The 18,969-nt window shown below is 43.7% G+C and overlaps 1 protein-coding gene across 1 annotated transcript in view; it reads left to right on the plus strand.

The window, feature by feature from the left end:
• LOC149305510 (RNA-binding Raly-like protein) overlaps positions 1-18,969 on the plus strand; it is a 119,448-nt gene that overhangs the window by 81,692 nt on the left and 18,787 nt on the right. Inside the window, exon 4 of the mRNA XM_089477341.1 lies at positions 14,464-14,627. Coding sequence (XP_089333467.1) covers positions 14,464-14,627 — 164 coding nt within the window. The remainder of the gene's footprint in view (positions 1-14,463; positions 14,628-18,969) is intronic.

The following is an 18,969-nucleotide window of genomic DNA, read 5'->3' on the forward strand; positions in this document are numbered from 1 at the left end:
TACCAGCTTAACCAAACCAGAGTACCCGGCAGAGCCAAAAATTAGGGGAGGGATGGGCGGGAAAAATCTCTTTGAAAATAATTGCCCCTATAGGCCACGACCCTTCCTTATATATCCCCCAGGGAGGGTAATTACCCCCTCCCCTCTGGCCCTGCACGTGCCTCCAAACTTAACTCCTTCCGTGCTAAAATTTCCGCTTAGTCATGCCTTAACCCCTTAAACCGGCTTGACCATGGGTACCTCGTCCGCACTACATTCATGGGGCCCCTCTGTCCAATTCTTTCCCTCCGGGGCTGTTCTTGAATGAAGTAGCGTCCAGTTTCGGTACCTCTTTCACAAATAAAACAAGAGACACTTCTTTATTTCAAAATTTTATTAACGTCAGAATGGAATTATTTGTCCGCGGTGCGGACTTAAACACCTCAGCACCGCGACACTCAACCTTTATTAATATGTCATAAAGTGTCAAATATTATAAACACAACAAATTTGACACAACATATATCAATAATTATTGTCAAAACGAAAGACAACATAACCAATTGTAACCATTAATAACCAAATTAATAGCCTGCTGGTATGGGCGTGGCCACCTGTATCTCTGCTGGAACTGCCGGCGTCCCCTAGCGCGGCAGTCACATGACCTTACGATTCACAGAGGCGCATGCCCCTGGAGTGTCCTGCACTTACACCTCTGTGCACCACAAGTAACCATACCTAGATGGTTAACTCCTGCACCGTACCAGCTTAACCAAACCAGAGTACCCGGCCAAGGCCGGAGAACGCGACCCCTTGCGCTTCACCGGCTCCCCAACACAGCCTCGGCCCTCTCTAAACCGGACCGAACGTCCAGCAGCCAAATGTCCAGACCAATGTCGGACAAATGAACACCGTCATCACGGAACAACCCCGCAACGTCACCCACCAAGTCCCTATGCCTAACCACTATGCCACCCCGAAAAGCCACAAAACGCGAAACCGACCTATTAACCTGCTTGCGTGCCCGTTCAATACCGGCCAACGAGTTGGCACCACGCCAACGCAAACGGCACACTATCTCAGACCAAACGAACACCGTCTCCGGGTAAGCGGCCCAAAGCTGAAGCAGGTCTGCCTTAATATCAGCTATCAGCGCCCGGATAGGAACCGAACACAAATCATTCCCACCGACATGCAGGAGCAGGATCCGGGGCACCCCATGGATCTGAACGTGGCGAGACACCTCTCGGGACACACGATCCCAACGCATACCTCGGAAACCGAGCCAGCGGACCGTCAACTGCGCAGGATCAAGACCCAGCTGTCTCCCATTCGGACGCACAGCAGCCCGACGCGCCGCCCAGAAGACATAGGAGTGCCCCAGGATCCAAACTGCTCCTAAAAAACAAACAAAGAAAAACAAACGTCAAGAAAACAACCTTCACAGCAAATGAGGACGAACATACGACAGAAAACGGCTAGACTTCCACCTGCCCAACCTCATAATCACCTCCTGACGCAACCCCCACCGCGCAGCTTCCGTAGCCGCCCCAATCCGGAAGGAATGGGACCCATACTCATCAGCCGACAAACCGAGGTACGCCAGGGCCCGCTTAAACAAGGCAATGAACTGAAACCGGGACAGATGGGAACCGTCCATATGCACCAGCAAAGGCCCCCCAACCTGAGGCCGAACTGCAAGATAAGCCGCCATACAGTCATGCGGGCAAACCGAAGAACCGGGAAGAGACTGCAAAACAATAAAACGACCCCTGCCCTCCTGATCCGTCTTGGACCTCCGAAGACCCAACCGGACCCCCCCACCGGACAGCAAAACATCATCGAACAGCAGGCCACCAGGGACAGACTTGCTGGGACTCACAAGCTCACCAATACGGAAGGCACCAAAAAAGGCGAGGACAAACGCCAGCCGAAACAACAAGAACTCCTCCCGCGACACACAAGCCCCGTCTAGAAACGCCACCAAATCCAACAGCAGAGGGTAGGAAACCGGCCTCCTAGAATCACGCCTAGCAGCACCCCGCCGATACCCCCGCAGAGCCTGACGGACCATAAAGGTTTTAGTGAAATCAGGCTCACCCCCAGCCTTAAAATGAAAAGCAAGAGCAGCCATCCGGCGACCCAAACCCGCAACAGACACCCCACTACTAAACCAATAACCCACCAGCCACAACAGGCACTCCGCCCTACTAAGACCCTGTTCCAAGGCGGACGCCTCGGCCCAAAAAGCAGTCCATTCACCCCAAACCTGATCGTAAAAACCACGAGTAGCAGGGACCAGAGAACGTTGCAGAAGGACCTCTACTCCAGCTCGCCCAGACTCCACATCCAAGCCGGAAAATCCGTGCCCACCTTGTCCGCCCCGGGCGCCAAAGCGAAGAATCGGTCCCACTGCAAACGAGAAAGGGAGTCAGCTATACAATTGTCAATACCAGGAACATGAGAAGCCCTAAGGCACATATTAAGCTGAAGACAACGCAACACCAAGCGCCGCAACAAGCGCAACACGGGAACCGAAGAGGAGGTGAGATTAGAAATCGCCTGAACCACGGCAAGGTTGTCACACCAAAAACGAACCTGGCGATTAGCGAGACGATCACCCCACACCTCCACCGCCACCAAAATGGGAAACAACTCCAGGAAAGTCAAATTCTTAGTCAAACCCGCACGAGCCCAGCCGGCCGGCCAGCTCCCCACACACCAACTACCCCCAAAATAAGCACCGAACCCCACCGCACCCGCGGCATCCGTCCACAACTCCAGGTCCACATTAGTGACCGGCTCCTCCATCCACAACGTCCGACCATTATAATCACGCAGAAACAAATCCCACACCTCAAGGTCCTCCTTCAGGGATCTCGTAAGCCGCACAAAATGATGTGGGGCCGATACACCAGCAGTCGCCAAAGACAAACGCCTCGAAAAAACCCTGCCCATCGGCATAACCCGAGACGCAAAATTCAATTTCCCCAACAAGGACTGTAATTGCCTCAAAGTGACCTTGTGCAGCCGCCGAAAACTCGCAACCAAAAAACGAAGCTCAACCACTTTCGCCTCAGGGAGCCGATAAGACATGTCCCCCGAATCAATTTCAATACCCAAGAAACACAAGGAACTACACGGCCCCTCAGTCTTATCAGGTGCCAACGGGACACCAAAAAGACGTGCCACCTGTTGCATCGTGGCCAACAAAACCGCACACTGAGAAGAACCCGCCGGACCCACACACAAAAAATCGTCCAAATAATGAATAATAGAAGGGAGACCCGCAACCTCCCGAACCACCCACTCCAAGAACGTACTAAACGTCTCAAAGTACGAGCAAGAAATGGAGCAACCCATCGGGAGGCACCTGTCAACAAAAAACCCATCACCCCAAAAACACCCCAACAAATGAAAACTTTCCGGATGAACAGGAAGGAGACGGAAGGCAGCCTCAATATCAACCTTTGCCAACAACGCCCCCCTACCAGACACCCTCACCCAATGCGCCGCCCTATCAAAAGACGCATACGAGACCGTACACAGAGCCGGGTCAATACCATCATTCACCGACTGCCCTTTCGGATACGACAAATGATGGATCAACCGGAACTTGTTTGGTTCTTTTTTGGGGACCAGGCCCAACGGGGACACCCGCAAATCAGGGATAGGGGGGGAAGGAAACGGACCCGCCATCCTGCCCAAACGCACCTCTTTCAACAACTTGTCAGAAACAACAGACGGATTGGCAAGCGCCGATTTAAGGTTACGCGACCGAGCAGATAAACCCTCAACCTTAGACGGAATGCGAAAACCCTCACGAAAACCCTCCTCCAGCAACCGGGCAGCATCCCGATCGGGATATTTAATCAGCCACGGCAGCATCATCTCCAGCCGCACCGGAGTCTCCCCTTTCGCCAGCACTGGCCCTACCCCCTTTCTGCCGCTTGAGGCACTTAGTAAGCGGGTGTGCGCCACTACAGCCGGAGCACTCATGCTTAAAGCGACACAACGTGCCCCACTTGCACTGCCCCTCATTAAACTTCCAGCAGCATCCTTTCTGTTGCCCAGCCGACACCCCTGAACCGGAAGTGCCGGCTCCCGTCTGAAAAGGCTGAGACCCAGGACGACCCGGCGTCATAACGCGCAGCCACAGTGCTATATCTTTATGGTCCCAACGGACCCCAGGACGCACCGCCATGCGCTGCCGGAACTGCTCATCATACCGCAGCCACGCCTGCCCACCATAAACCCGATACGCTTCCCCAATCGAGTCAAGGTAGCAAAATAACCCCGAACAATGCTCAGGCGCCTTCTGACCAATGACACTGGCCAAAATGGCGAAAGCCTGCAGCCAATTAGAAAAGGTGCGAGGAATCAAACGGTATCTACGCTTCTCCTCATCCTCCTTTTTAGTGGCCTCATTTTTTGACGGCCTGTCAAGATTAAACTTCTCCAGAGGGAGGAGCGAAAATATTTCCACATATTCCCCCTTCCAAATCTTTTCCCTCACGTCCTGCTTCAAATGCGTACCCAAAGGAGCCTCAAAACAAACATATATCTCCCCACGGGCAGCGTCCGCTAGACGAACAGGATCCACGTCAGCGCGCGAACCCCCAGCAGCCGGGTCAGCAGAAGCGCTGCTAGCGCGAACAGGCGCAGGAACAGGCGAAACAACAGGCGAAACAACAGGCGCAATAACAGGCGCAATAACAGGCGCAGTAACAGGCGCAGTAACAGGCGCAGTAACAGGCGCAGTAACAGGCGCAGCAACAGGCGCAGGCGCAACCTGCCCCACGGCCCCAGCCGGCACCCCAGTAACAGCCGGTACACCACCACCACTCCCCAAAGCACTGAGACCACCAGCCCCAGGCGCACCATATGACCCCCATACCTGCGCCGGCGACGCACCCTGACCCCCCAAACCACAAGTCGCCACCAGGTCACGAAAAACAGTAAGCAATTGGAGCGCTACCGCCGAGCTATCCCCAGAAACCGCAGAAGCACTCCCACCACCCCCAGCCAACCCCCCAACAGGTGTAGAGTGTGAAACAAAATCAGAAAATAAAGGAAACAAATGCTCACCCTGAGATGCAGCGCCCCCAGCGGTGGATGTAGAAGGCACAGCCTCCGGAGAATGTGCAGCTGCAGTACCGGAACGGAAGGCAGCAGGAGTGTCCAGCAGGTCGTCCGCGGCCTCAGTGCGTGGAGCAACTGAGGAACAGCCGGCAGCAGCAGCCTCCCCAGCGTCTCTGCAGGCACCCAGGGCTCCACGGGCCCCCGCACTGGCCCGCAAGCTAGGCCGAGACGCAGCCTGCGTGGGGTTCGGAGCCCTCAGCGGGGAAGCGGCCCTCCGCGACGATCGCACCCGGGCGCGAGCACCGGGGCGTCCAAAATCGAGGCCGCGGTCGCGGCCTGTACCGCCAGGCCGCAAGGAACCCGCACCGGCGGCGCCAGACGCCCCGGACGCTCCGGCAACGGAGCCCTCGACCCCGCCGCCAAGCTCCTCCCCGGAGCTGGACCTAGACTGCGGCGGGGATGATCGGTGCGGCGGCACCTCCGGGCGAGGCCTGCCGGCCCTCCCGGAACGCGCCGGACGGGAACTCCGGCGCTTGGTAGGCCCGGAACGGGACACGGGGCGGACCGGAGACGCAGCAGCCACTCTCCGGCCAGACACCTCCGGGCTCAGCCTGACGGGAGGGCGGGAGACCCTGGAACGGCTTGACCTCGACGTCCCAGGGGCAGGTGAAGGACCAGGAGCCGGAGAAGAAGACAGGACCCCGGACAGACGCTCCCGGAGCCACTCAACATCTCCCCCAGCAGCCTCCTGAAGTTCCTGAAGCAGGGATTCCATGCTGGACGCCATCAGGACCTGCAAGACAAAAGGTGAAAAATCTCTTTGAAAATAATTGCCCCTATAGGCCACGACCCTTCCTTATATATCCCCCAGGGAGGGTAATTACCCCCTCCCCTCTGGCCCTACACGTGCCTCCAAACTTAACTCCTTCCGTGCTAAAATTTCCGCTTAGTCATGCCTTAACCCCTTAAACCGGCTTGACCATGGGTACCTCGTCCGCACTACATTCATGGGGCCCCTCTGTCCAATTCTTTCCCTCCGGGGCTGTTCTGTAAGTTAGTTTTTTTATACACAAAAGTAATTACAGTTGTGTTGAAGTCAGCAATCTGAAAGAAATTAGAATCATTTTAATAAAACACTGTATAATAATGATTCATTATAGAATTGAGTTGAGATTTATGAAACAATGCACTACGACATTTATCTGATCCCCCCACGAGACATATGTGTTTGACTACTCGCTGCTCTCCTGACAACAGGCCCTCATCTTTACTCCATAAAAATGGCACTGGGTTAAAAAGAACTGGTTTTAAAACTCATCAGAGCATGTTTCAATGTTCCTGACGACCTCCAACTTGCTTGCGTAAAGTAGAAGTACTTAAATGCGTCTCTTTATAGACCTTTAACATCAGTGGTTGCACAATAGGAATAGAAATCTACTCTGAAGGACCACGATTACAAATATTTATATGTCCTGAAATTGTGACACCCTGCTGTAAATAACATCCATTCCCTTTTTAAAACAAAAAAATGAAAGCATAGATTTTATGTAATTATTCGGTAAGGTGATATGAGAAACATGTGGTTAACGTTTTATGTCAGTTATTAAAATAATAATTCAGTAACGAATTTTCATAAAGCTTCACAAATGCTAGTTAGGAGTTAATTCTCTCAGCATGTAATTCCTTTTCACACAATGTTACTTTCCAGTCCCTGTGCCATTTGAAGATAGCAGTTATCTAGATAATATGTAATTAACCTGACAGAGGATTTTAAATTCATGCATTAATTTTTACTAAAGAAATTCACTTCCAAGCTATTTTCTCATCTTTAAATGTTCGGCATTTATTGGACAAAAGGAATGCATTTCATTGAATATCTAACGAAAAGGATCAATTTTAATTCTCTGAGTATTTATAATCTCAGTCTAAACTTTAGAATCCCTGTTCTTTGTGATTGTATTTTTTTGTTGATTTATAACTCTTTTGTGCAAATATATTGGAAGCCACTGTTTTGACATTTTGGTTGAGGGATTGCTGCATTACATGGTCACTTACCTGGTTTCAACACTGTTTTTACCCTTGTACCGATGACACTAGCAAAACCTTTAGTCTTGGAACTGATTCAAAGTTATGCCATTTTATCAATAACTGCGCTGTGGGGTTGCTGGTGCTTTATAACCTGAAGCTACACTCAAGCCACTCAGTCAGCTCCGGCACTGGCTTAGTGGATGCTGCAGGTTGGCGTCTCTTAAGACCCCCGTGTGCATGTACGCAAAAACAAACAAACATTAAACACAATTAAATCATCGTATCACAAAAGAAGCAGGTAGCTGAAGTTTCCAGTTAGTATAAGTGACTATATATATATATATATATATTATTTTTTGTTATTGTTTTAAGAATTAAGATTACTGTACTCATATAACTTAATTGAGTTTCGCATTTCCCTTTAAATATGCAAACCGACAATAGATGCTTAATTTTGATTTCACAGATAAGCATAGTTGAATATAGACCTTCTCTAAACTCATTTCCATAGGAGCCTGGGAATTTGAATGCTTATAAATTGAAATAAAAAATGGCAGTTCTGTACAATATTTTATTAAGCCTATGCCTATGAAGCCAATGAATAAACCCAATACTTATGCAGAACAGTTATTCGTGTGATGTAGGCACAATACTTTTTCATTTATTTAGCCTAGAAAAGACTGGTAGCCTAGAACACTTTTCTCAGTGATCCAATTCTAATCTGTTGCCATATGATGTACTCTACACATATTTTCCTAAGTAAGTCATTAAATTATTGTAGCCGCCAGCCTACAGCTGCAGGTAACAACAAGCTTTCTATGCCATGTAGGTGCTTTTGCCGATAATTACTGTTGCTCAGTAAAATGGAATGATGATGTCAGTTCAGCCTGTGTTACGCATAACATCAATTTGATGGATCAACAGTGTGCGGATAAAATACTTGTATTTAATTCTTGAGATAGGCTAAATGTCTTACAAAAAATGTTTAGCGGGTTGATGTTTTAACATCGGTTTAAGCCTTATTTATAGCTTTGTATGTATTGAAATGTCCAGTTTAGAATATGCATAGTTTCATGTACTAAACAATACTCTCAAAATAGCTCTAATCTTCAATTCTACTTTCATTTGTTCCTGTGGATGGTCGCCATGATTTTTTAACCACTTTAAATTAATGGACATTGGGAATTCAGAGACGGAACATCAACTTTCCTGATGTAAAACCCAGCGAGCCAGAGCAACAAATCAGAAAAGTGAATTATAGTGTCTCCTTGTAAATGCAGCCATTAAGAATAGTGACACTTAAATCTTAAATTCAAATGGCATTGGATACAGCTTACTGTACCATGATTTAAGCTAGACACCTTTGCATGGAGAGCGTGTGCAGTTTTAATACAATATATCAAGGCAAAGCTACCCACACAAATCACTATTTTATTTATGAGTGTTTTCAATGTAAACATCATGGGATGTATTCACTAGACTCTCTCGTTTTACTACTCATTATAAGGGAGCCAACACCAGACCTATGAACTCTCAGGAAACCAAGGGGTTTTTTGTGTGATCTCAGGGTGAAGGGTCAAAATCTCAGTGTCACACAGTCTTTAGCTGACTCATTTCTACTCTACATTGATCTGAAGATACCTAAGACTTCTAATTAGAGTTTTTGCTACTAGTATGCCATGGTTGATATCTGTGTGAATGCATGTCACTCAATTAAATGTATCTTTAAAAAATGTATTATTGATTCCTGTATAAGGACCAGCCAAGTGCTTCGTCCAGCCAAGCTCACTGGGGTTGGCACCTCATAATGTATAGTGAAATAAAGAAGCTGAGACACAACACGCAAACTCTCCTGTAACCTCTTCCTTTAGTGAATAAACCCCAGAGTGTAAATATGATGTGTCAGTTGTGTAGTAAAGTACCTTCCTAATTGGTTCATTAACCTATTGGCTCCGATAATAAAGTAAACTCTACCTCCCTGTTACTATCGCACATCTCAATGTAACAATTCATGGTGTATTCACATGCTGCATTTAACCTGTCTCAACAACGTTACAGTAATGGATATTGCACCTTATGTGTATGTAAATTTAATGTATGTTAATCAGAGTCAATGGAATTGTTGAGTCAAACTACTATTAATATGTGCATTCAAATGTGCCATTTTACTATAGAATTAGGGCTGTGTGGAGATGGAGAGAAGTGACAAGGGTGACTTTTACACCAGGAGAGCATGTTCATCAAAATGGCTCATATATCACAAATTATGTTTGATCCATAGATTACCTCTTTAAACTCCATGGGCCATCCCCAGTCTTGTCGAGCATAGTCTTTGAAAAATATTCTGTAGGATTGCAGCCAAAGAATTATTAATATACCCCAAAAGTCTTCTCTACATTACACTCTATGCTGTGGCTTCATTTGGAATTGCAAGACAAATAAAACAAAATATGTCTTGCAAACCTTCTGCTGGACCAAGCATACAGTCTGCCTGGAATGTTTAAAACACAGTAACATACATAAATAAACCAGTCATTAAAGTGCATTTAATAGGAGTTATAATATAATGCAGCCAAAGAAAATTATTGATTTGTTTCTCCACATTCTCCATTTCTCCAAGGCAATTACCAAATAGTGGGCTGATTTTCTTAGCCTTAATTAGTTTTTTGTTGGATGGATTTTAGATGTGCGTTAGTGATGTAGTAGAGTATGTTAGTAGGTTTTCAATGCAGAGTGTCCAGCTGGGTGATATAAACTGAGCCATTTTATTGGTAACCACAAGATTAGGCTAAAATCCCAAAGCTCAAACAAATAGAGTGGCAAGAAAAAGTAAGCGAACCCTTTGCAATTACCAGCGTTTATGTATAAATTTCTCTTAAAACCTGATCATGATGATGAAGTTACTAAAAACTGAACAAACCAATTTGTTTTAACTGATAACACAAATGATTGTGCTTGTCCATATTGAATGCATTATTTAAACAATTGCAGTGTGGGTTTGAAAACGTATGTGAACCTCTAGACTAATCACTTCAACAAAAGCTAATTGAATTAAGGAGATAGCAAACCTGGAGTCCAATCAATGAAGCAGGATTGGAGGTCTTTTTCAGAGCCACTTTGACATTAAAAAAACCCTCAAACATTCTCAGTTTGCCATTCTCAAGAAACATCTGCTGATGTAAACCATGCCGACAGAAAATAAATCTCAGGACACCTACAATCAAGAATTGCTGATTTGCATAACGCTGAAAAAGGTTACAGTTGAGATGACTCCAATGCCACAACAAAGAATGTTCAATTAGATAAAACAAAACCTGGAGACTTGAAGGAATCATTGGAACTGATTACAAACAAAATTACTACCACAAAAACTGGTGGTAGCATTAGTGTGTGGGAAGTGTTAGAATACTACCATTCAAAATTCCCTGGAGTGTCTAGTTTTCAAGAATATATGGTTTGATGGGGGTAGATGAGTAAATTACTGTATTTGCTCAATTGTTAGATGACCCTGATTATAAGACGACCCCCCAAAATTTTAATATAATTTTAGGAAAATTTTAATATTAATTTAGGAAAAAAGAAAAAGCCTGAATATAAGAAAAACATAGGAAATAAGTTTTCTAGTAAATATGAATCCACAAGTAAACAATTGTTTCATATTTAATAAAAACTTTGATTGAGAAAATTTATTTTTTTGTTTTTATTTCCTTTTATTTGCCACTCTGCCCCCAGTTATGCACATCTGCCCCCAGATATGCCTTATACCCCCTATATGCCATTCTGCCTCCTAGATATGCCTTTTAACCCCTATTTGCCACTCTGCAGCCCAGATATGCCTAATAACCCCCTATATGCCACTCTGCCTCCCTGATATGCCTTTTATCCCCCTATATGCCACGGCCTCCAGAAAACCATTATACCCCCCATGCCAGTCTTACTTACCCCCACATGCCCCGTCATGTCACACCGGTGCTCTGTCATAGAAGCCGCGGCAGAAGAGGTTGTCTGTGCGCATCCCTCAAAGGTTCTTCGGCTGTGGGATGTGTACAGATAACATTTGCTGCTGGCACTTCCACAGGGCTTCTATGGTGGAGCACCGGAAGGTCATGTGATGCCGCGCTACGTCATAGCAGCCCCAGAGGAAGTGCCGGCAGTAGCGGAGGATGTCTGCGCGCCAGAGAGGATGATCCAGGTCCCCTGCAGCTCTGCGGGGATCTGGATCTTAGTCTTGTAGTCAGACCTCTATCTGAGGTCTGATTATAAGACGACCTCGAATATAAGACGAGCATTTGCTCTGAAAAGCTAGAATGTAAGTTCCTGCGGGAACAGGGCCCTTCATTCCTCTTGTATCTGTATGTCAATTGCTGTATTGTACTTGTCGTTATCTGTAAAACTTTCCTCTTGTACAGAGCTGCGGAATCTGTCGGCGCTTTATAAATAAAGTATAATAATAATAACATGCCAGACTGTTTTGAGCTTTAGTACAACTACTATGGGTATGATGTATCTGACATCTGCACAAATGCAGATGAATCCTTGTGATGCAAACCAGTGTCTTACTTTCAGAGTCAGTAGTAAAACATTGCAAAAATGGTACCACTTAACGTAAAAGTTTTAAATCATCACCAGTGAGCAAAGAATTCACACCAACACTGTATGTCTCCAAGCTTCTTAAATGTGTTATGCACGAAATCATAATCCAATCCCACTCAACTCTCCCTATGTCCCACTGTGCCTTTTTCTGCCCACCCTTTTCAAACTGCTCTACTTAGTGTCCATCATTTTCTAATGTGAGCACAGTATGCCAAACTCCCTTTCATACTCATCTTTCTTGACTTCTCTGTTACCCTTGTTAAAGATGATGACCCCACGCTATGTACTGTATGTCCCCCTACAGTGCATGGATCCAAATTACACCTCTGGTTCTTAAATGAATGCATTACATTTCTATGAATATAATTTGGAGGTAAAATCAGGATGACATGGCACCACAATTTTCAAAGAACAGTAAATCCAGATAATCTAAATCTTCATTTTAATATTGTTCTCTACATTAGCCTTCAATCATTCTCAGAGAAACTCATTGGAAGAGAATAATGCTTTCCATGGTAAACAGAGGTGACCCAGTTTCTACATTTATGTGCTCAGTTATATAGATCTTGCAATTTATACCTGTTAATGTTTATTGTAAGCAGAGGCAATTAAAATCAACAGCTCTGTTTTTGTCTATGCATTAAATAAAAGACAGATGGCCGCTTTCTCTTTTTTCATGGTGCTATTAAGCATTACTCATTACAATAATAGTCAGCACTGTCAATGAGAGCGAGTCCATTTAAACCCTTCCAAGAATCTCTTTGGCAATGTGAAATGCTTGAAGGAAAGCAATGATACTGGCTTCCTCTAATCTACATATAGTATATTTCATGTCTACGCTCTAAATATTTAATCTAGTTGTACATTTACCAGTGAGATTATTTATTATTATTATTGCAGAGGAAATTTGCATGTAGATCATTTTAAAACAATAGTTCTGAAGAATAAGTCCCTTTACCGACTTAAATGTGAAATATCATGAGACAAAATAAAGGAACTAGATGGACTGATCATCATCACAGATGACACATTAATCTGTTTAAATGGTGCAGCCATATGTTTTAAAAACTCTGGAAAGAAAAGGAAACATAATTCCCTGGCTCACACGTTTTATTCCACCATCTCTTTTAGAAAATTGGAGAGCATCTGGCATCAGCTCAACTGCTTAGAGCTGTCATATGTCAATCAAATGTAAATGCTATGTACTGTAGGGGTGGATGCGCATTCTTTTTTGTGCTATACGAAAGTTCACTAAAGTTTCACTAGGAACACTTTAATCCTATGTTGATGCTCTCTAGTCTATGCTTTAATTAATTACTGGATAAATATTATTGTCATAAGTAAAGTCTTACACATGAAGAAATAAGAGGTGATTAATAAAGGTAACACAAGCACATAATATGCACATTAATCTTCCAACCTTTAAATATATACTCCTGTTGTCGATAGGGAGTTGCATAAAAACTCAACAATATATATGTTTGTAAATACAGACCTTCATTATGATGTGACTGATATGATGTGATTCCAGAAAAGACTGTTGCTAAATTGTCTATATGTTGCTGCAAATACAGTTTGGAGCGTTTCAATTTAATTGTCATGCTATACATAAACTAAGAAATATGACTGGGCTTAGTCAAAGATTCTTTTGAGTAATATATTACTCACTGAATGGGATAGCGTTGGCGAATCTGAATGTATCTGGTATCCAGGTATCTGGATGCTTGAAAGAAACTAATAGTGCATATAACAGCTGATGCAAGCAACACATCTCTATATATGTGAACAACATTGATGCCATTATAAGTATGTTAGTATATAGTATTTATGTAGACACCATGAAACTGAATAAGGGTATGTAACACCAGTAAAAATTGTATGAAACTATCCGGACCATTTCAAGTGCCACAATGCAGTAATAAACTACAAACACTTACATTTATTATTATTATTATTATTGTTATTATTATATATTTTAATTATATAGAGCCAACAATTAAGATAATATATGGAGATAGGAGAGAGGTCGTGTGACGGTTGTATTAGTGGTAGGTAAGCTCTAACTCCAAAGATGGTAAGCTCCTTTGAAGAAGTGGGTTTTGAGATGTTTCTTAAATATTAAGAGAGAGGGTAAAACCTGTAGGTTAGATGGAAGTGAGTTCCACAGGTATGGGGCAGCATGAATGAAGTCTGGCAAGCAGGAAAAAAGTGATAAGTGAGGAATAAGGCCTTAGTCTATGGGAAGAATGTAAGGATCAAGTAGGGAAGTATTTTGTTATGAGGGCAGAAATGTATGGAGAAGCATTATTATAGAGGGCCTTATATGTTAGTACAAATGCTTTATATGTAATTTTTTAGATAATAGGGAGCCAGTGGAGGGCTTCACAAAGTGAGTAAGCAGAAGAAGATTGTTGTGTAAGGAAGATAAGCCTAGAAGTAGCAGTTTGGAGAGATTGCAGAGGAGAGAGTCGAGATAAATGCTAATCAGTTTTGCAGTAGTCAAGACAGAAAATGATAAGGGAATGAACCCAGGGTTTTTGTGGCTTCTTGGGTGAGCAATGGGAGGATGAAAGAGATGTTTTTTTAGGTGCGAGCGGCAGGATTTGGCGAGGAACTGAGTCTGAGGGATTTACAGTATGTATTGTGGTAAAAATATTTTTCAAAATGATTTTGATGACATCAAAAATGTGCAAAATGGCTCATGACTGTTCTTTAAAACCATACAAAAACACATACAAATTAATAATATATATATAATAATATTATAATCTTGATTTGTAGGTTGTTTGATTATGGACATGGACGCGTTCCACCTCCACCTCGTGCAGTTATCCCATTAAAACGTCCTCGTATTGCAGTGTCAGCAACTCGCAGAGGCAAAGGAGTGTTTTCTTTGAAAGGAGGATCAAGGTCTCTCTCTGGGGGTGGCGCTTCAGGATCAAAATGTAAGTATTTATATAATCCAAGTTTGTTGTGTCAAATTGTGATGGCTAGACAACTCGGTCAGAGCATCTCCAAAACTGCATCTCTTGTGGGGTGTTCCTGGTAAAAAGTGGTCGACAGGGTCATGGGTGGCCAAGGCTCATTAATGAATGTGGGGGTGAAAGGTAACCGTGTGGTCAAATCCAACAGACGAGCTACTGCAGCTCAAATTGCTAAAAAAGTTCATGCTGGTTCTGATAGAAAGGTGTCAGAACACACAGTGCATCACAGTTTGTTGCGTATGGGGCTGAGTAGCGGCAGACCAGTCAGGGTGCCCATGCTGACCCCTGTCCACTGCCGAAAGCGTCTACAATGGGCATGTGAGCATAAGAACTGGACTACGGAGCAATGGAAGAAGGAGGACTGGTCTGGTGAATCATGTTTTCTTTCACATCACGTGGTCGGTAAGTGTATGTCGCTTACCTGGAGATCACATGGCACCAGGATGCACTATGGGAAAAAGGCAATGTTCTGCTGGGAAACATTGGGTCTGTAACAATGCTTAGGTAGTACGTTTCAAAGTAACATCCACGTGAATGGCGTGGATGTTACTTTGAAACGTACTACCTAAGCATTGTTACAGACCGTGTACACACTTTCATGGACACGGTATTCCCTGATGGCATTGGCCTCTTTCAGGAATGGTTTGAGGAAAACAACAACAAGTTCAAGGTGTTGACTTGGCTTCCAAATTCCCCAGATCTCAATCCAATCGGGATGTGGGATGTGCTGGACAAACAAGTCCGATCCGTGGAGGCCCCACCTTGTAACTTACAGGACTTTAAGGATCTGGTGTCTAGTGAGGTCCATGCCTCGATGGGTTAGGGATGTTTTGGCAGCAAAAGGAGGACCTTCACAATATTATGCAGGTGGTCATAATGTTATAGCTGATCGGTGTGTATATCTATATCGTTTTTCAAATTGCTCTGGTAAGCACCCAGTTTTGCCCCTTACATTGGTCATTTGTGGGTGCTCTAAAGTCTAATTTTACTGTATGGCGAGTGGATCTGCCTTATCCACGGACTGCTTATATATTTGTTATCAATGTTTTCATTATCATATTACACACTGCCACTGAAATATAAGAGTTTATTTCTTTATCCTTTGGGTTTAGCACAATCCAAATGCGTATAAGCAATTACCAACCATGTTTATGCAACAAGCACCAGCAATTAAATTATGTTGCCTATAGTCAAATTAAGATGATAATGTATCACTGTTTGAAGTTTGCAAATATTTGCTTAGATTTATAGAGGACTTAGCTAAAATTGTTCCTTTCTGTTTGGAAATATACAATCACCTCTACAATTTAAGCAAATGTTGGGATTGCTTTTTTGTCATCTGTGTGTAATTTTTGCAACATTTAGCTGTCTGGTGTACACATGAGAATAGCCCTGGAATTAATCATTAATGTAAGGAATGCATGATGATGCATGAAATGGTTATTAACTGAATACCAGCTAGCAGGCAAAGTGGGCTCAGAAGGCTAGTTATGTATCTCCCAAATAGCTGCACTTGACTGGTTGACTGGTTATTGTCTCTGGTAATAAATTAACTTTAAAAAATTTAATTGATCGCTGTCCTTAGGCAGTGGTTGGGTCTATGGCACAGGCTGCCAATGTGGTTACTACTATGATAACCATGAATGGAGATTTTTGGTGTGGGTATGGATTTTTTAAAATACTTTTTTCATTATTATTACCAGTATTAGTCTTTTACATTACCCTCTCCATCCCAAAGTGCAGTGACCAAGGGAGGGGGCAGGCACATGATGAGGTCTGTGCCCCTCCAAATGGGTTTTCTAACTTTTTTACCCCCTCACTCCAGCGTACAGAGAGCAGAGGCCAGGGAGAGCAATGATGCCCTCAAAGTGCTTTTAATTTAGTTTAACCTTCTCATCCAACAGGACCAGGGTAGGGATGAGGCATTACATGGGGTATATTATTTAATTTTATTTCAGAGTATTGTAGTGGGGTTTCCAAAATTTTGGCCTCAGATGAGCAAGTCCTAAATGAAAACCTAAAGTTGCACGCACTTGCATGTCCTCGCAAGCAACTTGCATCCTAGTAAATTTGTTATTTGCTTTGCGAGTGTCAGTATGTTAGGACATGTAACCACAGTAAAGTCTGGTCAGTTGTATTAAGCCTTAACTTGTCTAATCTCTTGACTTTTTAGTAAATGGACCCAAAAGAAATAATATCTTGGAATATTATGGACAAACTTTTTTCTGTAATTGCTCTTTGTTACACTCAAGGAATAGTGTTAATAGACAAAGTAAAGATAATTATGTGTTACAGATCTGTACTCGGCACAGAAATGTCTTTATAAAAGACATTTAACACATGATTTAATACTAAGAGGATTACCTGTTTAGGTCTTTACTTTTGTTCTTCTTTTACATTGATCATTCTAAACACAAGTGGGAGTTCTAACATTTACTGGCTGTCACTTCAGTCTAGAAGAATGACATTTTGAAAGAATTGGAGTAGAAAATAAATGGATTAACCTCTTTAAAAAGAGTACAGTATATGTCTTAGATGATTCTTCTGTGAGCACAAAAGGGGAGACATTCAACTTTCATCTGTGAGTGCTCATATAGAATACTTTATGATTAGGACACAAAAGGGTGCCATTTGAGAATGATAAAACTTCAAAGGCAACAGCCATGACTTATTAGGGTCACCCTTAATACTTAAGGGGCCATTGTAAACCCTTTATTTTATAGCAGTACAGTTTACATCCTTTTTGTGAAGCAATAAAAAATAATCAGACCACTACAGTATATTATTTTTATAGGGTTGCTATGGGGGGGGCAAATGTTGAATATTTTTCATCCATTAACTACCTTGTTCTACCTTATTTTTTAAGAAAAGCCTCCAAAAGTGTCACATTTTAGGAGAGTCTCTCTGTGCCTATTTCCTCCTGAAAAGTCTCTATTTTGTAGGAGCTCAGAATGTTTCCATAGAATGAGTGTATCGCAGTGTTCTATAGCCATAAAAGTTTGGTATGTGCATACCAATAACAGAATTCATGTTTTGCAGTGAAATTGTACAAATAAATCACATCATCCATACTTTAAATGCCGTACTTAGTTATATAAATAGCCATCAATAGGTCACAAAGTCACATAAAAAGTCTTGATAAAGCCATGCCCTCTAGCTACACCTCTAACCACACCGTCTGAAACAAAAGGGTCCCTTTTTACCAAGTTTAAATGTTGGAAGGGGCTCTTTTTGTTAACATTTGCCTGGAATATAAACATAGTAGATTTATTAGGAGCCATACATTTTAAAGAGACTTGCATTACCATTTATTGTGCTATGTTATCTTGGTTTGATAAGCAGTAATTTGACATTTTCTGTGATAGCCAGGCTGCATTGTTGGAGTAATAAACTGGTTCTTCTAGGTGCACACCCAGTTAATATTAAAGATAAGGTTGGTGGATTGTTACTTCATTATATATAGTATACATTATACATATAGTATACATTATACTATATGTTGAGATGTGGATATAATCTGGTAAACATAAAATGATGATGATGATTATTGAACACCATTGAACCATTCTGGGAATAACGGTTAACCTTAAAATGAAGCATATCTATGCACCCCTGTGTGTGTGTGTATATATATATATATATATATATATATATATATATATATATATATATATACACTCATTGGCCATTTTATTATGTACACCTGTTCAATGGCTTGCTAACACAAATAACTAATCAGCCATTCACATGGCAGCAACTCAATTCATTTAGGCATATACCGTATTGGCTCGAATATAGGCCGCACTTTCCCCCCCCCACTTTAAGTCTTTAAAGTGGGGGTGCGGCCTATATTCGGGGTCTAGCGCCCCGACGCCCGGGACATGCAGTCCCGGGCGCCGGGCAGGCAGCGGGGTTAGGATACAGATCCCCCGCAGCGATGCAGGGGACCTGCATCCTACTCTCTGATACGCTCAGACAGCCTCCCCTGCCAGCACTTCCCACGGGGGGAGTGCCGGCACGGGAGGATGTCTAAGCGCATCGTGCAGACGTTCACCGGCAGCAGCGATGCGCGTAAACAGCCTCCGCTGCCGGCACGTCTGCACGATGTGCTTTAACAATCTCCCTTGCCGGGAATTCCCACGGGGGGAATCCCGGCAAGGGAGATTGTTAAAGCACATTGTGCAGACGTGCCGGCAGCGGAGGTTGTTTACGCGCATCGCTGCTGCCGGTGAACGTCCGCACGACGCGTTTTACCTCTGCCCCCAAGACTTACCAGAGCAGACTCCCGGGTGTCTTGCGGGGC

Source organism: Sceloporus occidentalis, unplaced genomic scaffold (assembly GCF_023333645.1).
Source record: "Sceloporus occidentalis isolate IW3139 unplaced genomic scaffold, rSceOcc1.0.p SCAF_11, whole genome shotgun sequence".
Classification (NCBI taxonomy): Eukaryota; Metazoa; Chordata; class Lepidosauria; order Squamata; family Phrynosomatidae; genus Sceloporus; species Sceloporus occidentalis.